Source organism: Metopolophium dirhodum, chromosome 9 (assembly GCF_019925205.1).
Source record: "Metopolophium dirhodum isolate CAU chromosome 9, ASM1992520v1, whole genome shotgun sequence".
NCBI classification, from domain to species: domain Eukaryota; kingdom Metazoa; phylum Arthropoda; class Insecta; order Hemiptera; family Aphididae; genus Metopolophium; species Metopolophium dirhodum.
This window is the reverse complement of record NC_083568.1, coordinates 10,459,681-10,482,889: the sequence shown is the minus strand read 5'-3', so window position 1 is coordinate 10,482,889 and position 23,209 is coordinate 10,459,681. Positions and strand designations below refer to the sequence as shown.

At 30.6% G+C, this 23,209-nt stretch overlaps 4 protein-coding genes and 1 long non-coding RNA gene across 5 annotated transcripts in view; 4 read left to right on the top strand and 1 right to left on the bottom strand.

Annotated features, from left to right (window-relative positions):
* Positions 1–2,977, top strand: part of LOC132953099 (ras-related and estrogen-regulated growth inhibitor-like) — an 81,556-nt gene extending 78,579 nt beyond the window's left edge. The window contains exon 6 of the mRNA XM_061025667.1: positions 555–2,977. Within this exon, the coding sequence (XP_060881650.1) occupies positions 555–816 (262 nt within the window). The 3' untranslated portion in view covers positions 817–2,977. The remainder of the gene's footprint in view (positions 1–554) is intronic.
* Positions 2,978–3,078: 101 nt separating this feature from the next.
* On the bottom strand, positions 3,079–5,109 carry LOC132953098 (peroxiredoxin-2-like). The gene is made up of 5 exons (XM_061025666.1): positions 4,586–5,109; positions 4,348–4,465; positions 4,046–4,285; positions 3,818–3,983; positions 3,079–3,249 (listed from the first exon to the last, which is right to left on the bottom strand). The coding sequence occupies exons 1-5, from the start codon at positions 4,740–4,742 to the stop codon at positions 3,193–3,195; spliced, it is 738 nt and encodes a 245-aa protein (XP_060881649.1). The 5' UTR covers positions 4,743–5,109; the 3' UTR covers positions 3,079–3,192.
* Positions 5,110–7,215: 2,106 nt separating this feature from the next.
* On the top strand, positions 7,216–10,218 carry LOC132953100 (uncharacterized). The gene is made up of 3 exons (XR_009665550.1): positions 7,216–7,345; positions 8,194–8,346; positions 10,116–10,218. It is a non-coding gene; the product is annotated as an uncharacterized LOC132953100 (long non-coding RNA).
* On the top strand, positions 10,215–14,965 carry LOC132953097 (putative uncharacterized protein DDB_G0290989). The gene is made up of 4 exons (XM_061025665.1): positions 10,215–10,335; positions 10,531–10,710; positions 12,452–13,853; positions 13,952–14,965. Exons 1-4 carry the CDS (start codon positions 10,242–10,244, stop codon positions 14,046–14,048), a joined length of 1,773 nt encoding a protein of 590 aa, XP_060881648.1. The 5' UTR covers positions 10,215–10,241; the 3' UTR covers positions 14,049–14,965.
* Positions 14,966–17,112: 2,147 nt separating this feature from the next.
* Positions 17,113–22,935, top strand: LOC132951664 (probable E3 SUMO-protein ligase RNF212). The gene is made up of 8 exons (XM_061023493.1): positions 17,113–17,236; positions 17,876–17,937; positions 18,088–18,216; positions 18,303–18,370; positions 18,689–18,856; positions 18,946–19,035; positions 22,664–22,738; positions 22,823–22,935. The coding sequence occupies exons 1-8, from the start codon at positions 17,113–17,115 to the stop codon at positions 22,851–22,853; spliced, it is 747 nt and encodes a 248-aa protein (XP_060879476.1). The 3' UTR covers positions 22,854–22,935.
* The last annotated feature ends 274 nt before the right edge of the window (positions 22,936–23,209 follow it).

Sequence of the window (23,209 nt, the reverse complement as noted above, 5' to 3'; positions counted from 1 at the left end):
AAAAATAAAGTTTGAAAAAAAGTGACAATATATTATATATAAGCGTTATTGCCCAACTTAACACCTTATACAATATATCAGTGGCGTAGACATGATTTCTAAAAAGGGGGGAGGGATCAAAAAAAAAGAAACGATATAGCTAAATGGGAGGAGGAAAATGGAAATCCCCCACCCCCTGTCAACAATTTTTACTTAGGTAGTAAAATATTTAACAATAAGGAACAATGAATATAATTTGAATTGATTCAAAATTCACATTAAACACAATATGGAAGATTATCCACTCCAAAGCCAATGGGAGGGATCTGACCCCCACGCCCCCCTTGTATACGCCACTGATGTATATTATATTATAGGTATACACGTCGAACACCGTGTACGATTTACTTGGTATATAATATAAAAATTTAAAATAGTCTATATATCATAAGTGGGTATATACCTAACTTAACCTATACCTACGTAATATATATATTATACAAACTATATTATATATATACAATAAATATTATTATAATATACGCATAACTAAAAATCGCACTCGATTGTTGCAGGCTAGTGGCCGTGGACGCGGGACAAGAGCTGTCGCTGCGGTTCGGCTGTCAGTTCTACGAGGTGAGCGCGGCCGAGAACTTCGCGGGCGTGTCGTTGGCATTCCACTCGCTGTTGCGCGAGACTCGGGCGGTGCAGCTGCTCCGCGGATTGCCGATCAGGCGCAAGCTGGGCGTGAACAGCGTATCCAAGGTGCTGGGCACGATATTCGGCAAGAACAGCAGCAAGCGGGACCGGAAGAAGCGGCCGTCGCTGAGCATATGACCCGCGTGGGCGTCCGCCGACACGGCCACCGCTGCGGGCGCTCCGAACACGACGCTCACGCTGTGAACACGTACGCAAAGAAGAGAGAAAAAATCGAAAATTTGAAAAAATCAAAAAAAAAAAATCGTCACGAGACCCGCCAACCACGACCCCCTCCTCCCCAACCCTTCCTCCACATTCATATCCTTACCGATCGGTTTGTTACTACGACCAAAGCCGTCATCGTCGTCGTCACCGTTATCCATCACATAAGACGTGTATTATAATAATATCGCCGCAGTTTGATACATCTGCTGCGGCGACTGACGTGTAAAATATTATATTAATATCCCGATTTAAATGGCGGCGGTGGCAGGCGTATAACATCCGTTTCCGTTCCGGATGATAAGCGAGGAGGATCTGAATATAATATTATACCGAAGGCGTGCGTCACGTTACGCTGCCTATCGTCGAATTCGCCAACCCGAGAGATTGCGAGAACAAAATAAATTCGAATTTTGTAGGATAGGTCAAACGGGTCGGTCGTTGCTGGACAAAAACGGATGGTATATCAATATTAAACGACGGCATATTATAATATATTTATGTGGCTAATATAATTCGGTATCGGCTGTCGATGACTCGGTTTTGAGAAAAACAAACCGTTTTTTATCGACACGAGCCGATGACGACAGTGTACAAAAAAAACGGAAATGAACGATTCGCGTTTTCTGTGCGTAAGAAAAAATAATTTACCGCCCCTCTGGACTTCCAACGACTAAATAATCATACACACCTGTCCATCGTGTATCTCGGTTGAGTAACTTGAGTGGACGTTACAAGTCTGGCAAAGAGTCCGTTGAGGTCTCTCGGCGGTGGCCAAGTTTTCGGAGACGATGACAATAAGAAGCATATAATATATCAATGACTTGCTATTGTATACGCCAAGTCCACGACGACTTGGGCAATGTGAGACGATATTGTTGTATGGATATCATGTTGGCCGGCCGGTCATGCTTTCGCAGTGGTCCACGACGCGGATGGCGAAAAGCTACGAAGGGTCGACTCATTATTTTCAAGTATTTTTTAGGTTACTCGAAAGTCGAAATCCATCTCCCGCCTCCTTCCTATCGCTCACTCCCTCTCTCTCTCTCTGATCTCATGAATCGAAGCATTTTCAACGATTATTTTTCATTAACTCAATGTATTATTATTATTATATTATTAGGTTAGTGTTACTAAGTACTTGTATTAATATTGTAGCTTTTATATAATATGTTTAATTTAAAAAAAATATTCCGTAAGTACGATAATTATTTATTATATACATTTTTAACAATTAATTAATCGGCATGGCGTCGTCGTAAATCGATGTAACTCACACTCGTCACGTGATTATTTGATGTTTATAATGAATAGTCTGCGAGGACATCTTCAGGTTAGGTAGTGCACGGTACATATTCTATCATTGAAAGAGCATAATATTATAAATTATAATGAATGTCAATTTTTTTTTTTGTTATTAATTTATATATTATTATATAATCGTACAAGTGGTGTACAAAGATTAATACTTATTAGTATCTAATAGTATCATATATTTGTATATATATTATATTAGATTTTAGGTTTGTTGTTAATTATGTGTTAAGATCGATAGGCGATAGCTAATTCATATACAGGTGTGTTGTCAAATACGCAAGCCATTACCGAGATCCGAATTACGTTGGTGAGATGTAAATAAATAAATATCACGACACTATCGATTTGAATGGAAATTGAAATGTGTGCGTGAGTAATATATTATTATGTATTATAAAAAATCCGATTTTATTATTGTCACACTCCTTGTTATAGTTGTTTTTATACCACATTGGTTGACGTTTAATGCCATTGGAAAATAGTAATAATACACAGTCATGTATTACCAATATTTTCACATACTTACCTAACTACACTGGATAATATATAAATTTTTTTGTACACTGTTATGTGTTATAATAATATAATTTTAATTTATGTTGTACTCGCATCGATTTTAATTGTATCCATTAAAAATTTCTGCAACTATCGAATTAACGGTATTTTGATAATATGTTACTAGTAACGTTTTTATTTATTATATCATACTGTAGACGCTATAAATGCCATGTTATTGTGTAAATAAATGCATTTTTATACTTACAAAATATAATACATGTATGTGTCATGAAATGTCAGTGTGTATTATTTCTATCATCAACACTCGGTGAGAAATTGACATATTTTAATAAAAATAAAACATTATGTTGAAATAAAAAAAATATTATTTAATGTTTATATGTTTGTGTCTTTGTGATGCTTTATAAGTTATAAATAATTATGTTTTGGCAATTAAGAGATCTCCACACAGGTAGGTTATAATTCGATCAGTCTATCAAAATATTCTTTCTTCTTAATAGGGTCAGGAATTATCTGAAACATACAAATTGCACAAATTAATTTATTAATAATGATTGAATTTACATTTGCTAGTAAAAGTGTTAAACAACAAAAAGCAAATAAAATTGCTGATAGCAATTTTTTATTGTTTTAATTATTGAAATATTATGCAAGTACAGTGTGTTCTTCATACACAATATTTAGGGTAGGTGGTTTTTTTTTTTTTAACAATATTTTTGAATACCTATGATGATTGATGAGGAATATTTAGTTTAAACAAAATGTATCATCAAATCTTACATTTTACTAAGATTAAAAAATAATTATTTAACAAAAATAGCTACAAGATTTAAATCAAAAACACTAGTTTATAAAATGAATAAAATATTCACACAATTTGCATGTTCAAAAGAACTTATTTCATTTTTTTTAAAACAAATTAAGTGCCCTAAAAGTATATCCTGAAAGATAATATTATAGTTTGAAACAAAATTAATCAAGATTCTTTTATGTGTTTCTTATTTTAAAATAAATGTTATCAAAAATATAAGTTGAAATAGATTTTAACTATTCTATAATCATAATAAATCATTGATTTTACCGTTTGTTCACCAGGTTTCCAATTAGCAGGACATACTTCTCCGTGCATATCTGTATATTGAAATGCTTGTACTAGTCTTAGAGTTTCATCTACACTTCGACCGACTGGCAAGTCATTCATTGTGATTTGTCGGAGTATACCTCTATTGTCTATAATAAAAAGTCCCCTAGAACAAATGCAATTAATAAATAGTTTTGTTGCCAACAGTGCTTTATACCTAGATAATACCTTAGGGAATGACCAACATCGCTCAAATAAACACCATAATCTTTGGATATTTTATGAGTCATGTCAGACAACAGGGGGATTGACAAGTTACCCAAACCACCATCCTTTCGTGGTGTGTTTACCCAAGCCAAATGTGTAAAATGTGAGTCTACTGATGCCGCAACAACATTGGCATCGATCCTCCGAAACTCCTCAATACGGTCATTGAAAGCTAATATTTCTGTTGGGCAAACAAATGTGCTGAAAAACAATGTAAATCATTACTACTCGGAGAAGGTGCAGAGTCCAAGGTAAATACTTACAAGTCCAATGGGTAAAAGAAGAACACTAAATACTTCCCACGAAAATCTTTTAGCTTCAGCTCTTGCAATGAACCATTAATGACAGCTGTGCTCTTCCAATCAGGAGCTGGTTTTGATACTAAAAACAAAGAGAGCCTTTAAAAACAGTCATATACTCATATTAGTCTGCAAGACCTAAGGTCAGGCATGTATGGATGTAAACAACTACATAGAATAACAGTTATTACTTATTACTCACTCAATGCTTTGGTGTACTGCAATTTGTGATTGGTAGATTCGATGGTGCTGGATGGATAGACCGATCCGTCGGCAAACTTCTTGCATTTGAACTCTTCCGCATTGCTTGTGTCAATAGTGTTCATAGCCAAATATGCCAAAATTAACTTAGTGATCATCGTGTCTCCTCGGCTAAATATGCGAATCTGTCGTCTGTATTTGGTATTAATGAAATTTAAAAAAGACAAAAGCCGTTCGGGAACATAATGACGATGCTAAAAAATATACGGAGTTTCCCGATTTGCTCGATGTGTAATAACTAATAATAATAATTAATAATTAAAGTTATTGTCTAGAGTTCGGTGATACTATAGTGCAACAGCTATATTCTGTCGTTGTGTCAGTCTTGTTTTCGTTTGGTCTTTTTCGAAACAATTTCGTTGTTGTACTTTGTACTGTTATCAGCCGCACTCTGTGATAACGAAAGTAGAACAAAAAAAAACACCGGAAAACCACATACAACCACAGTCCACAAGAATAATTTACCCGGTAAATACCATAATGATAATTCGGCGCGAAGCATGGACATATAAATATTTTACAGAGATTTTAAATAATAATTAATATTTTAATATAAGGTTATTTAAAATCTCTGATAATTTATTAAATAATTTATATGTCTATGGCGCGAAGGTACAGTGTTAACACAAACGGGATCAAATTTTAGATAATATTATGCCACGGACTCTATCTTAGTCCGTGTATTATACTATGGATGGAGCATTGGTATACGATGTAGAGAAAATATTTCTTCTCTACATCGTGATTGGAGCGTATAATATCAATATGCCACAGCATACTAAATCTATTTAAAAAAAGATGGGCTCCTGGGAAAGCGGGTGTTGCTCTGCTGTACACTAGGTTATAAGTGGCCTAGCGGGTCACTGTAATGGATGGTGTTAAATTTGAATACAATGGTATATTACTAAGTATATATTTTGAAAATATTATTGTGAATAAAGTAATTTATTTACTTATTTACGTGGAACCTTGATTTAAATAAATCAATCCATAGCAATACAAGTTGAATATTTTATAAATTTTTAACTACAAAATTATTTTTACATTTTAAATTTGATACATTTTTTCAAAATTCAAACTTTTAATGCTTATAAAATAAAATATATGCTTATGTATTTTTAATATTTCTTAGCTGCTATTGTAACAATATATCAGGGCCTTGTAGTACATTTTCACGCTTTTTTACCCAACAAAAAATTTCTACATTTTGTTAATTTTTGTCTTATTTTTTCATGTGCTATTGAAATTTATTGAGAATTTTAAACTTTAATCTCCCGAATGCACCAACCAGTGGCGTGATGAAGGACTTAATTTGAGGCATGTGCCTCAGTTTAAAGGGTGGTAAGTGTCCTGGAGATTAGGGTCATTAAAAAAATTACTGATTAGGTATGTACATTCATTAACTATTTGATTAATAATTATTTATTTTATTTGATGTATGGATTAAAAATATATTAGAAATATAGAAATATTTTTATTTTATAATCTATTCAATATTGTATCTATCTATATTAAGTAAAACTTGTAACATCTACTTCTAATAATAATAATTATTATTTGCATATCGTTAAAATATTTTTAGGAAACGTAATATTTTATTTCGGGAATATATTATAATATATAATATAAAGGTATTAAGCAAAAAATATTATTGTTAATGTTTGAAAATTATAATATAAATATTAAAAAATAAGGTATAATTAAATACTTGAGTAAATAAATAATTGATTTTGTTTGTATGATTTTTTTATATTTTTAAGTGAACATATATGGGGGTGTGTGGGCATCGCCCCCCACGGATTACTTTTCATGTAATGTCAGGTGGGGCTACAGCCCCCCCAATATTTCAGCCCTAGTTGCGCCACTGACCTATGGAAATAGGGGGGGTCTTAGCCCCCCACTTATATCAATGTTAAAAATGTTACCTCCCCCCCTGAAATTGTAATGGATTTCCGCCTATGTAACCTACCTATAATAGCTATAATATACATACTTTTATGGCTATACACCATTTGAGTACGCCGCACTGACTGAGCGTATATTTAATATCAATATCATCGTAATAGTGTTGTGTCGTCGTATTCTATAGTAATGATACGAACGATTGAACGAACCAACCGACTGAACATTAAACAAAAATCACGTTATGGGGTTGAAGTTGCCTAAGCAACACCGATAAACATATTTACCGATTGGGACGATCGTTTGAATTCCAGAAGGCGCAGACGTGTTCCTATAATATATTAGACTTTTATTACGATAATGTCACTGACACTAGTCGAGTGCGCATAATAAAATTATACAATAATATTTTGTATGTAGGTGTGCGTGTATACGTGTGTGTTTTTTCCTCAGATATTTGTAAAGATTGATATTTTATTATTCCGACGCCTTTTCGCTGAAGAGTCATCCGGTCTCGGCATTACAACTACACCGCTGTAGTGTAAAATTTATTATAATGCATCTGCCACAGTATTCGTTTCGTTCGGAAGTTCGATAACATTACAATTGCGTATATTAATTGGTTACCTACCTACAGTCTATACCCATACGCATATACGAAACCCATCCGTTGGAGGTCTATATTATAATAGACGCGAACGTCTGACGATTGATTTGACTTAAAAGAAAATCTGCACAACGGTTATATGTGTGATTTTCGATTCCAGATATTGTATATAATATCTATAGGTATATGCAGGTAAATATATATTATTATTATTGTAAAATACGTACTGCCACACAGATAATCAGACACAGCGAAGCGGATAGCATAGCACTAATGTACTATAGTAATAATATACTAAGTAATAACATTTTACGAGTATATAATTTTTAGAATAAATATTTCAACTATTTTATTTTTTATGTAAAATTGTAAACATTACACAATTACACAAAGTTCAAAAAATCATTAATTACTCGTTTGAATTTCGAACTTTAACCTTTAGAAACATCAAAATTAAAATTAAATTCTTATGGATTAACTATTTACAATTAAAATGAGTGCTTCTTATTTTAAAAAATTAAGTTTATATCATCACAGCAGGCCATGCCTTTAATTGTATAGAAATCCAAGTAGGTATTTGAAAATATGATCTTATTATAATAGTGAATTTGAATAGGCTAGCTTACGTAAAAATTCCAAAAATCAGAATTTCAATAAATTCCTTTTTAAGAATAAATGAAGGATTAGCATTGTGGGTGAATCACTTTTTATGTACCTATAAAGTATAGACAATTTTTAACTTCAATAATATTTAAAATCGCAAATATTTTAAGACTTTTCTAATAATTGTTTACGTAGGTACCTACCTAAATGCTGAAATTGAAACTGATTTTGATTTGCATGGAATATATTTTAAAAGATATTTTTTCATTGTGGTTATATTGCTATGTTTTTGCATTCACTTATTAGTTATTATTGTTACCGCTATTATTGTTTGTTATTATATTTTATTTTATTTTATTTTTATATCATGCATGGACAACAACTGATGTCTACTTTTTGTTTTTTAACTATCATGGATCAAATTTTTGATTTTTTAGGTGGTGAGCCGTTGAAGTTACAGACGTTTTATGGAATACTCGCGATATTTTTTCTATAAGCTGTGTAGAAGTGGAGAAATAATAATTGTTATTTTAGTTTTTTATTTTTGGTTTCACGAATTGAAAAAAAAATCATTATTATTCTCGGTTTAGGTGGGTATACAATATGCATTATCTAATTTGTAAAGGTACGCACAATTACGTAGGCAACGACGTTAATATACGCACATAATATTATGCTCGCACGCACGCTCACGACCTATTTTGTACTACTTGTATAAACACAACAATTAAAGTATATGTTTGCAGGTTTATGCATATTCGTGAATAGTGATGAAATCGTATCATCGACTTTTATATTTTAGTCACCCTTTTAATACCCATACTGACAACTGTTAATAATAGAGTTGATATTATTTTTAAATTACTTAACCTGCACCTGAAGTGAGGCCTGAAAGTTGACTTTAGTCTATAATAAAACCATTCGAAGTATACATACGTTTATCAAATGAAAAATTCGCAACAAAATTGTTGTAGTATATGTACCTATACAACCTACTATGTATTATGTGTCAATGACCAATGTAGTATGGTATTATTTGGAAAATATTATCTTTATAACAAATAAATATGTACATAAGAGTTGGTATATTATATTATTATAAAAATAACATTTTTTTTAATAAATTATCTTATTGTAGCATTATATTTTTGAAGAAAACAAAATGCAAAAAAAATTGAATATTTTATACAGCCATAAATAGGTATATCAATAACCAATTCATCAAACATTCATACACAATCTATTTTATATAAAAATAAAACTTTACACTCGCTAAATGTAAATTTCAATACCTCATATTATTAACAAGTAGATAGGTACATGCTTTACTTTTTCATCAAAGATAATACGTTTAAATAGTTTTACACTTTATTTGCTTGGGGAGCAAATATTTTATATTATAAAAAATAAATATTAAATTGTATTGGATTTTTAAATAAAACTGATGAGACCAGTCTTTGAATACTTAACTACATGTTAGATCCCAATAATATTAATGACTAATGAGTAACGAGTAATGACCCAGGGGGGTTTTTATTTTTAAAAGTTTCCCTGAAATGTTCATCGAAACTTATTGATTAGATAGATTACTACATATTATGAAATTAATATGAGAGAATAATAATAATTAATTGACATACTATACTTGACATATTAATTTTAAATCTTTAGCTATAAAAGTTGAACATTTTATACATTTTTAACTACAAAATAATTATTGAATTTGATACATTTTGTCAAAATTTGAACTATTAATTCTTATAAAAAAATTGTGCCTATGTATTTTTAATATTTTTCAAAATTCTATTGTAACAATATATCAGGAGCCTTGCATTAAATTTTCACGCTTTTTTACCCAACAAATAAAATAACATGTACCTATGTATATACTCAGGAAAAGAACAGAAAAACAGTACTTAGTTAAATACATTTTTTGGACACCCCCCCCCCCTCCCCTTGAATAAATCCTGAGTGCGCCACTGGTAATGACTAATGAGCAATGAGTAATGAATAGTTCTAATTGTTCAAATTAATTATTAAGATTTACGAAAGTATATCAGCAATTCAATATAAAATGCGAATAATAACTATAACGTTTAAATGTTTTATATTCTTCAAACGTAATATATCACTGTCATTTATTTATAAATAAATTACAAAAACGACAAAATGTGTACCTCGCAACATTTTTCGACTTACAAAATTAAGATAATTCAATAATTTCCACTGCACTTAAACTTATTAAAGTTATATAAATATATAATTGTGGTTAATCATAATAATCGTTGTAGATTACTAGCGATCTAAGACTTATTGATATTGATAATATTTTTTAGCTAACTAAATTTTGTTATTGAAGGAAATGAGTTCGGAGAAAAAAATAAAAACCATCGAAAATGAGAGCGATGAAAACTTACCGTTCGATATTTACGATTTGGATTACCCGACAAGAGTTATTTCTTCCGAAAACAACAGTAGTTCTTTTATGGACTCGAAATCGTCAGTACGTGTGGCGTCGAATACCGGTGGAACAACTGCATTAAACGATTATGATGTGGACGACGAAGAAGATTTCATAAGTAAGTATTGTTGTTTATTATAAAATATTAATTATTAATACGTTAAAAATAAAACTACGTTTTCAAATGTATTGCAAAAACATTTTTTTTTTTTAAATTAAAAGGTGCATTTGTTTGAACAGTTTTGTTTTGTTTTTAATTTATGGCCTATTCCCTCATTTTAGTTTTTAATATGTATACGGTGTGACTCTTTAGAAGTGTATTTCGCGTCTGGCACAGTACTGAAGCCGTCCGACAAACCGTACGATCTGCGGTCAAAAATATACGAAGCAAACCGAGAATTGGCAAACGCCAGCGAGAGCAAATTTGTGAACGTTCCGGGAAAAGTCAAGTTCGACAACACTGTCGTGGTATTGGACAGTTTCGAAGACATTGGTATGGCGTTTTCCGTGTTTGCGTAGACAATAGAATGTTTAATGAGCACATGCTTGTATTATGTACGGTAAATGTCCACAGAAGTAAAACCCTCCTTCAAATGAGCACTGATTATTTGTATAGGGAGAGGACGAGCGTTGTTAATAATTTTTTTTAACTTATACGAAAGTCATTTATAATTTTTATAACGTTTATTATGTTTTTAATTTTTATATAGGTACCTACACACTGTAAAAAATGTTATGTGTAAATTTACACTAAATGTGTGGCAACACACATTAATAACACCATGTGTGTAAATTTACATTCTTTCAAAGTTGAAATTTAACAACTAATATTGGTTGAAATTAACCAACCTATTTCACTTTTAAGTACATAATATTGGAGTTGAAATTTATACGATAACAAAAGGTAAATACAAAAGAAAAAACGCAAATAAAAGAGAAATCCCGGCGGCCGTACTGCCGCCTTACCTACCTACCTACCTACCTATCGAGTTGAGAATTGAAGTCAAATCTATGACCCTTAAACCGTTTTGACGTCCCGGCGATTTCCGAAAGAGCTCTCGACGTCCGTTGCGGGCGTCCGAGCGGGCGATCCGACCGCGTCTGATAGTGGACGACGTGCTGAGCCGCCCTCGGACGTCGAATATGCGAAATTCTCGATAAAAAATCAAACACATAATCAAGCCTATATATTATGTATTATGTAGCATATACAGTAAAACCTCTAAATATCGGATACTAGGGTGCTGTCATTTTGTCCACTATTTGGAGATGTCCGCTATTTGATGAGGTTTCACTGTATTTCAGAAGTTAAAATTTACACAGAAGTGTATGTAAACATTATTTACTTATGTATAGTTATGATAAATTTACTAATGTTTTTTACGTATAAATAATTTACATTGATTACCTGTGTATATTTAATGGCACTTCTAGTTGAAATGTACACAAAAATGTATACAAACATCATTTACATGCGTAGTTGTAACAAATTTACTAACATTTTACATACAGAATGAATTTATTTTGATAACCCTTGTATATTTACATAACGCTTTCAGTCGAAATTTACACAGAAATGAACGTGAATATTATGTACTTCATACTTGTGATAAATTTACCTACTTTTGTATGCAAAATTAATTAACTTACATATCAAGGGTAAATTTACATGGTGACGTTAGTTGAAATTTAACAACATTTTTTATAGTGCACATTATTTTAAATGCCTACTGAAACCTAAATAAAATAAATTACCTATTTATAATGCTCCTGGTTTTTTATATTTTGACAGTGCAGTATAGTACCTATTATTAGTATTTCAGTTTATATTGTTTAAGATTAAAATTATAATTTATTTCATGCCTAACACATGTTTAGTAGTTTTCTGTTAGGTTTTATATATTAAACCATACTGCTGTTCTAGTGCTATGTACCAATACCATATTATTATACATAATTTATAAACAATAAATATATATATATATATAGGTACCTACACATATTGATTTTTATTAAGGGTTAAATATTATAGTAGGTATTAATTTAAATTAAATTATGGTGATATTATTATTTGTTAACTACAGTAGGTAATATAGTTTTCTTTTCTTATCCCTTTGAAAAATCAGCAAGAAAATTTTTTTAATATATTATTTACTGTGGGACTATCTGAGGGCTTATACATGGATGATGTTTATTCTCAGGGTTATTATAAGTCGTATTAATACTATTTATAGGTACAGTGTCGATCGGCACGGAAACACTTCAAGGGGCCGAGGTTATTCTTTCCGATCGTCCGATTGATGACACCGAGGATAAAGACATTTTGGCAAAAATTGATTTGTTAAGAGACGATGATGCAGACGACCAAAACGATGTGATATGCAGTTCGACTACCGATAGGACGCAGGACACAGACACAGACGACAAAGCTTATTCAAGCACTTCGTTCAGCAGGAGTTTTTCGTCTGATTCCGACGACCCATTGTTCATAAATGTTATAGAGTCCGGGGATGAGTTCAAGACGATCATGGACAGGAACAACAAGACGCGCCAAGGATCGGCGATTGACGAACAGGTGACGTACTTCCCGGAACTGTTCACTCACACGCAATACAAGATGTACGAAAACTGTGCTGAAAAACCGTTGGAAGAAGGTGATGTAAACATATACGTTCCCAAGAAACTGGATGCGGAGGAGCTGAGAAACAAGCTGAAGGAAATCACTGGAGAGCGTAAACGTGCGGTGCAGGTAGCGGGGGCGTCGAACGACAAGAAAGTCGACTGTAAGCCCATGAAAAAAGTCGGTTGTTTCGCATCGTTGCGGAACGTGCAAAAAAAAATTAAGCAAAATATAAAAACATCCGAGAAAAAGGTTCAACCGTCGTCTGCCCAGATTCAGCAGCAGATGATCAACTGCAGCAACGGTAACAACAATAACAATAATAACAACAACAACAATATTAATAATAATAATATAAATAAAAACAACAAGGCTCGCGTGACATATTACTTTGAAATGGACCCAAAGGGTAAGCTCAAACCGCTGAACCGTAAGAATAATCGGCAGGCAGTCGACGAAACGAGTTCTTCGAACAACTGTAACGACAAGTCTGCGAATAGGTTCTTCCACATAAACCTGAGGGCAGCGAAAAACGGCGAGAACGCCAAGCCCCGAATAACCAAGACGCCAAACGCAGATTTGTTTCTGGAATTTCAGACGGACAAGTCCGGAAACAACAAGGGGGCGAAGTTAGTGATCAAAAAGAAGCAGTCCACGGTTGGGGAAGAGCTGCAACTCAGCCCGACAAGCTTGAGCGGTGGAGGTACCATCAAGAAGTCCTCCGCCGCCGGCAGCGGCGAACGTCCTCGTTTGCCGGGCTACAACGGCCTCCGATCCGAGTACGGGCTGTCGGCTGAACAACTGTTGGAGAGGCGTAACACTAGAATGGAACGAGAGAGGCGGAGGAAAGAGTTGAGGCAAAAGAAACACGAAGAAGAGCAGAAGAAGAGAGCGGAAAACGAAAAAAATTTCTATAAATGGCTGCAACAGAAAAAACAACTGAAGAAACACGCGAAGACCATCAGACGCAGCTATCCCATGAACAGACTGACCGTGTCTTCAACAAGAGTTTCCATGTAAGTTTTTTATAAGCTCGTGAACCCATAACATATTATTTATTTAGCTGTTTTTTAATTAATATAATATTTTAATTGTTGTTCTTTTCTACTATTAGAAATTCTATACACGACAATGATCAACGCAAAGGATCATTTGCTCTGGAAGAGTTGTTAAAGATCAAAGATGAGAATAGCGGATGGTTTAAGTTTTAAAAAAAAAATTGTTATTTCATTTATTATACATAAAGATCGTTAATATTTAATCGGTTACTACTTATTAGTTATTATGATATATTGTAGGTAGATATGAGATATTTTCAATAGTATTCCATAGCTGTGGTTCTCAACATCTTTATATATATCTTCAGTACTACCTACAAATGTTCACTAACACCTTAAAGTAAAATACAGTTATGTCTTTATGAGTAAATGAAAAGATTTTATCACGAACTAAATAATTATAAAACCGTGAATCGTGATAAATTATCAACTGCAGCGTTTATAGCATAATAACCAAAGTAAAATATTCAATTAGTATTTTTATAAATGTCCAAGTGATTGCTGTATTCAAATTTATTAAATTTAATATTTAATAAGAATCAATACTAATTTTTAAAATTATTTTATCCACGTATAGCTTTTATGGTTAGGGTATTAGGTAATTTTCATATATAGATGTGATGATGTTGAGAACAGCGCTATATTCTATATAATTTATACATTATATATGCTCTATGTTAATATATAGATTGAGTGTTGACATTATTGAATTACTTATACAATAATAATTATACTAACATATCACTGCCTATGACTGGTAATAATGTATTCTTCCAACCTGTCAATTTAATATTTGAATACTAATATTCTACATTTTTTATCGCCACTTTTGATCTAATTCACATTTATACCTCATCGAAAACGATTGAATAATATAATAATGATAAATGCCATTACAAAATTCCAAATCTCAAATTTTATACCTTTTTTAAATATTTAAAAATATATAAAAATAAGTTTTTGTTATTAAATATTAATAAGTTATGATTTATGATGTTAAATTCACGTTTGTTATTTTCATTTTAAATACGAAACTGTATAATATATTAGTGAATAATAATGAATAACGATACTATACAATCAGTAGATTATTCGATTTAATCTATAATCTAGTCATAATTTTGGAAAACAAGATTATGTGCTTATACTTTATACATTTATAATGCTATATTATTCTAACAGTATCCACTATAGGTAATCGTTCAATTAAAGTTTTTTATTTCTAGTTGTATTATAATATATAGTAATAACTTATTAGTTATTAGTTACCTATCATAAAAAATAAATCATAGAAAGCATCGGAATTTAAGAGTTATAATATTTTAACATATTATACAATATTTAGAATTATGTTTTATTGTTTATTTGTGTGTATGAAAATAAACGTTATTTATAGCTGTCACGTGTCATTAAAATTGATTAGTTTTCTTAGCTATCGAAAATTGTTAAACATAAATGTTTATAAATGATTATTTACCTTTGTCAAGTGAATAATAATCACGTTTATTGCATATTATGGCGAAGGAGAGGAGAGTAAAAAGTTATAAAAATATTATATGTTTAGATTCGTATCAATTTGAAAAATATTTGACCTAAATTGTTTGGTATATTTTTCTTCGGAAACGTAATTCATGGAAATATTATTTATTAGTTGAGTCAAAAACTGTCATGTAAACTCGCTTCTTATAAAGCTTATAATTAAAATATTAATTTTGAAATGTGCTGATACATAAACTGTTGTTTTTAGAACAATATAATTTATTATACCAAGTGCAAATACAAATATTTAACAAATTAACTATTATTAGTGTTTTCTGTTCACACAAATCAGGAATTTATAATGTTGTTTTATTTAAATGATACATCGGAACCAACTCAAAATACTTTAATCATAATACTAATTATATATACAGGAAAAAATGAATCTAATCTCTCCAAAAAGAGTATGTTGGTACGTAGTCAATATGAAAAAATGTATCTTTTCATCTAATATTTTTTAATAACAATAATAATATTATTATTATTCAATATTCATATCCATTGGCCGGCACAGTGTACAGGCAATTTCGGCACAACTGTGTTTACGTGGCTTTCGAACAGTATCACACCCAATTTTTTATAAACGAATTTGCAAGAGACAACACACAACAATTTATATTATCATTAATATTACTTGGTGACGAAGACAACGTGACAAGTACCACTCAAACCCGTGTGGAGACAACCCGTTACTTCTGTTCGATAGTAAACGACGGCCAATTTACGGATTCCGGTGATTGTTTTAGTAACACTGCGGTTAAGTTTGCGTGATAGGTTTACTATAGATTCAGTATAGGTAGTTAATACTGTTAATAGATAATAGGATATAACACTATGGTATAAATATAAATTTTTTTCGTTTACAATATTTTTAATGCTTACTTATTTATTCTTGTCTCTTAACTACATTTGCATTACACTTTCTATATAATGTAGTACAAACCATGTAGGACCGCTAACCAATTTATATACAGCGTTTCAGCGTTTGGCACATAATATAATAATTAATTATAAAAGATTCAATAAGAATTTTATCGCTGTGTAAGGTGGGGCAACTTAAAACATATTTATAAATGTGCAAATTTCATCTTTTATTGAAAATTCGTAAATTACTTCATTGGTTTGATCGATAAAATTGAAAGTATAAGTGATCAAAAAATATAGTATTAAACATAAAACAGTTATAACTTTTAAACAACAAGTTTCAGCACAATTCGTTTGACATAGTATTGTAATCAACATTAAAATTACTGAAATCATTAATTAGTGGTAAATATATATTTTTTTAATTATCTTATATATTATACTTAATGATTTTATATGACTTAATTAGATTCCAATATTCCATTAATATTCAGAGCAGATATTCAGTGTGGCCATTATTCCAGCATTACTTTAACTAAAACTATTTGCATATTTATTCTTAAACGTCGCACCCAATTTATTAAAAAAAAATATGATTGTGAAAAAATACTTGAACGGCTGAAATGTTGCCTACACTGTAAATTGAAGGCGCCAAAATGCAATTTCATGACCGCCTTTGTCCGCGCACGGTAGACAGAAATTCTGAATAATTCGTTTTTGGATGATTCCATTTCAATGCCTCATCCATCAAATTTATAAATTATCCGTTGATTCTGTTCCATTTCCGTGCTTTGTAATCTGGCCACGAACAAATATGGATTGGATTCATTGCAACTCGTGTTTTGTTCAACCCAGCAAAGATAATGAGAAAAAAAAACAGTTTCACTTGACCAGCTGCGGCCATATATTTTGCGAGAACTGCACTTGTTTTGCGGACGGTGAGTACTGAGTAATGGCGGATCGGACCAAACGGAATATCGTTTGTAATTATTTATCACTATTTTATTTCATGAGAAAAACAACGACAGACATTAGTTAAAACGGTTTGTATAATATACCGTCTAGTACATAGTCCTACGGTGATTTCTGTTTTACTGTGTTGTTAAATTTAATAACGTGAATACTCGACGGGTGACACTACCCCCCCCCCCTCACCCTTATAGCCTATAGACTTTAAGGCTTAAAAGTTATAAGTTAAAACCTATATCACAATAGTCCGATATAGTCGTGAGATTAAAGAATATATAGGTAAAGGGTGATTAAAATAGTAATAATAATATGTTTTATAGAAATGCTTATTCAATAATTGAGCCGGTAGTATAGACAGTTTAGTGTACCTGCAATATTATCAGAACTAACTTACAAAAAATTAATATTTAAATTTTTGCCATAATACCTAATTTTTTTAAATATTTTTTTTTGTTCTTCAGATTTAATTTCATAAATTTAAACATAAGAAAATATTATAATAAAACAATTAAATTAATAATTTTTACCTACCCTCATAGAAATTAGTTGATGACCCCTGTGGTAGGGGAGCCCTGCAGTTTTTGTTTATTATACAATTTAATTTTCAGGGACACCGGATTGCTGCAGACATTGTAGGAATAAATGTTCATCTACTGTGATAGGAGAAAAAGTAATTTAAAATAAATATATTAAATAAATGATAACAAGATCAATTTTTTGACAGTATTTTATATGCATCTTTACAAAAACTATAAAGTTTGATGTTTATTTTTAGTTATAACTCAATATAAAATTTAATAAGTAAATAAAATTATTTTAGTCGTTTAAAACGAACCCACAAGTCTTAGAATATTTCCAAGAACCGGAAGAAGTCTACGAAAAATTGCTCAAAGTGATGAAATTCCAAAAAGCTCATCGTATTAAATTAGTTGGGCATCATCAGTACATTGTAATATAGATATTTTTTTTAATATTCATACCTAGTTATTAGTTAAATTTATTATAAAAAAAATTTCCTTACTATATTATGTGTAGATATCGAAATACAATAGAGCAAAATTATACATTAAAAAACTGGAGGGCGAACTAAAGATTGCTAAAAAGTAAGTATACCTTAGAAACTAATATACCCTCCCCCTGGTCTTCCAAGTTCTTCATTTGTCATCGATTTTTGGTTTTCATTGAATAAAATGCTGCTTCAAAAATATAGGCAGTAAGTCTGAACAAAAATAATTTTTATTACACTATTTATCAGGTATTTAAGATAATCCCCGATTAGAAAATCATTTATTAATAATCATGACATTTCGCGGCAGACTGGTTAGGAAACATGCTGTCTGCTATACATGATTAACACAATCTTTACTATTTTACGCCTATTATAACAATGTAATAATAGTTAATACTAATTTATCTTAAAGTGCATTGCGGAATACACCACAAACTTCATCAAGCGTTGCAGAAACCCGATCCATTTCGACGCCAATTTTTCCAACAAATTCAACTCCATTTAATATGATTAACGCAGAAGCAAAAACTAACAAAACTCCCGCAATTATGAAACCGAAAATGCCAGACATGAGACATAGGTAACTATTGAGAAAAAATAATGTTTTATTTTTGTTACAATATATATATGTACATATTTTATTAAGTGTATAATTTAAAAAAAAAAAAGGAAACAGTCATTTCGAAACGAGTTATCAATTTTATCTACGGGAAGTAATTTATCTGGATTATCTACGCCAGGGTCTTCGGTTTACCAAAGGTGATATAGCTTTTATTTGTTTATAATTGTTTTATATAATTATTGCTTATTCATAGTAGTGATAGTAATAAAAATATAAATAATAAATAATGAACCTGATAAGTAATTAGTAAATTATAATTTTCAAGTTTAAACTTGAAACGAATGGTACATATACTATACATGTTAACTATAAATGTTATCGAAATCTAGATGTACCTAAGATCAACATAATATAAAATTGAGTTGTACAATTATTTACTCAATGAGTTTATTGTTTATTTATCTATTAATTTTATTATATTGATATATGTGTGTATAATGTATATTAATACCTAACTTGTTATTAAGTTATTATTACTCTTTTCTACAGTGTTATAACAGGAATTTAAAAGGGGGGGGGGGAGTTTAGTATAATGATTACATATTTACATATTATAAAAAATACTTAAAATATGTTAAATACATTTATATACTTTCCATTTTGTAAGTGGGTGAACCTAGGTGGTTAGCCCCTCTCCCCGAGCCATAACTTTTTTACACGAATTATTGGTATTTTTAACAAACAATTTTATCAAAAACAAAACAAAAAGCGGGTAAATGGATGTCGCTCTGCTGTACAGTATGGGTCACTGTAATCATTACAGTGTATTGAATGGTATGAATTCAATGATATAATATCATTCTATACGAAAAACGATTCTGAGCGGAGACTGTTTGTCAGTCTAGGATATTTTATATTATTTTTATATTGTTATTACCTACAAATTATTAAGGCCCCTGCAAATGTGTCATTATTAAGGAGTTGTGTTTAGGCAATTATTTCATTCCTGCGATTACTGATCGTCTTTGTGTGTGTAGTAAATGATTATTAATGTGTGTATACTCCAGTCTTGTAAAAGATACTTTTAAAATTGTATTTAAATACAGATACAAATACATCCATTCAGAAAGTATTTAAAATACATTTCAAATACTTTTAAGAAAAAGTATTTAAGAACAAAATATAAATACTTGACATGTATTTAAATACTTTTCAAATACTTTTTTTTATTTTACTTTTCCACAAATTAGTTTGCTAAATTAATTTTGTAATTACTAATTTAAAATTGTCATGATACATTCACCTAGGTATTAATAGAACTTTTTGTACCACTTTCAATTGTATACTGAAAAATGAAAAAAAATAAAACTTGTTATATTATAGAAATTCTTTAATAATAGGTACCTAATTAAACAGTTCTTAATGAAATATAAATGATGTGGATATACAGAGCTATGGGACAGGAGTTCTCAACAATTATGAAAGAAAAATATTTTAATAATTTATAAATAAAATAGTATAATAGTTTTCAAAAAAAAAAAGTGACGACCGACGAATAATTTATTTGAATTTTCAAAAGTATTTCATTTTCAAATACAAATACATCCAAGACAATATTTAAAATACTTTCCAAATACTTAAACCAAAAAGTATTTAAAAAGTATCCTAAATACTATAAAAGTATTTAAATACATTTACTCAAATACTTTACAAGACTGGTATACTCCCCCACCATCACTCGTGACCAACATCAATTTACACTTCATTGTTGTTTCTTATCTGGTTTATGGTCGCACGCACGCACACACATGCACATGTCATTTAAAGTCATTAGAAAACCAATTTATGGAAGTGAAATAGCCGTCACACTGACAAAAATTAAGGTACTTCTACTGATTCGATTTAAAAAATGTAAAGATGTTAGTGTTGGTAAACAAGTTAACTTTACATCGGTCGGAGCACTTTTTCATTTTTAGCAAATTCTTGACGAGATTAAATATTTTACATTTTATAAATTTATAAATTTTTATTATTACGACCGATGCAAAGTAGAGACTAGGTTGGCCAATTAAAACATCTTTACATTTTTAAATCAAACCACTAGAAGTACTTTAATTTTTGTAAGTCACTAAGGTCATTTTGATGAAAAATTAATAGGGTTTACAGGAGCCGTAATATGGTAGCCGGTAAATTAAATTAATATTATAAAATCACTAAAAAATAACTAAAATCGTTATTCTTGGTTATTTAATATGTAATTAATTTGTTTTTCTCAGCGCTTTTGTAAACGACTTGGAATTTAAAATTTTTACTTCCCAAAGCATCAACTAGGTACACTTTCCCATTAAACAAGATGCTGAAGTTAAAAATCAAAGCATTTTCACTAACCCCAAAAGATGACAACAGACACAAAAGATGAAATAATACACATGATTGTAAAACCAATACATCCATGGCTCCGCTCAGAATCTAAACTATTTAAGAAAATTAAATCGAAATAACATAATAATAGTAACACCTCAGTTAGATTGGAAACTGCCAATTATTTCAACCAAAATGTTCCAATCATACATATGGACCTGATAACGCGATAAGACTTCTGAAAACTGATTTAAACTCGTTAATATGTGTACTTGATAGTAACTCTTGAGATCTCAACTGTTGATATCGATCAGGCCACTTTGTTAAAATTGTATTCCTAAATTCCTATTAATTTTGATTGAATATTTAAAATTTACGAAATTTAAAATGTTGATTATTAGAAAATGAAATGAAATATCTTAAAATGTGGCCTGATCGATCTCAAGTAGACAGTGGTGTACGCAGGGGTAGGGTTTTAGGGTTCTAACCCCCCCTGAAATGTCTTCCTTTAATAAAAAATCTTATCCATCACAATTTCAATACAGAGTCAATTAAATTGTTGGTCATTGTTAATAGATATAAAATAAATTGTTAAATATGATAAAGACGTAGATAGTCATAGTTTCAGTTTTTTGGCTAATTTAGAACATCGCCAAACGTCTGCCATAACCGTCATATGGTGTATCATCGTGTGTCATCGTCCATCGATTATTACCAAGTTTATTACGACCCGAAGAGGCTCTATAGATGACCATGTGTCCGGGTTGAACACTCGAGAGTTTTAAATGTAGACTAAATTTGAGACTAACTATAATTTGTTATAACTAATTATTTAAAAACTGTTTAGAAAAAAATTTACTCAGGTGTAACCCTAACCAAACTAAAATCCTGCGTACGCTACTGCAAGTAGACATATTAAAGAATGTTTTAATGTTTTTTGGCTAATTTAGAACATCGCCAAACGTCTGCCATAACCGTCATATGGTGTATCATCGTGTGTCATCGTCCATCGATTATTACCAAGTTTATTACGACCCGAAGAGGCTCTATAGATGACCATGTGTCCGGGTTGAACACTCGAGAGTTTTAAATGTAGACTAAATTTGAGACTAACTATAATTTGTTATAACTAATTATTTAAAAACTGTTTAGAAAAAAATTTACTCAGGTGTAACCCTAACCAAACTAAAATCCTGCGTACGCTACTGCAAGTAGACATATTAAAGAATGTTTTAATCAAATCAGTTTTCAGAAGTCTTATTGCGGTATCAGGACCATCTGTAGGATTGACAAAAAGTACATGCAAATGAGCGTATATTGTTTACCATTCACGTGCGCAACATCGAGGTGGAGACTTGTTCATATGCGCGTTATTAAATCATAATCATAATATCATATGGGTCATCGTTGGCCAACCTCATCAATCATCATCCTGTATTATTAAACTTCTATATTATATTTTAGTCCTTTGCAAGAAATTCACAATGAAAAGTACATGCCTACAATAGATAACATACAATTAAATTCATTTGGACATAAGTAAATATAATTATTTACATATTATTTTCAAGAAATAGTACATAATATACTTAATAATACAACTCCGTTATAATTTGTTTTCAGCTATCTAAGAAAAAACCAAAAAAACCTATAAAAGAAAACAAATTTAGATTTAGTTGGGGCTGATTATAATTAATACATTTCACAAGCATGTATATCGTCATCTTATTTATAATAAGTGGAAGAAAAAGTTTATTTTTTTATTAAATTTAGTTGACTTATACATTTATATAGTAGGTATATTGTTATAAGACATGTTGTCCTGTAACTAATAGATGTAATTATTCACTTTTATGTTCCTCTCATTTGTCATAAATATCTTAAAGTATATTATATTATGTTTTACTTATTTTTTTTAAATAAATATTTTTGTTTTCATTTAAATGAGAGAATAGTCGGGAATCATTTATTGAGTTTATTATATATTTTTTGGCAACACTGTCATCTTCG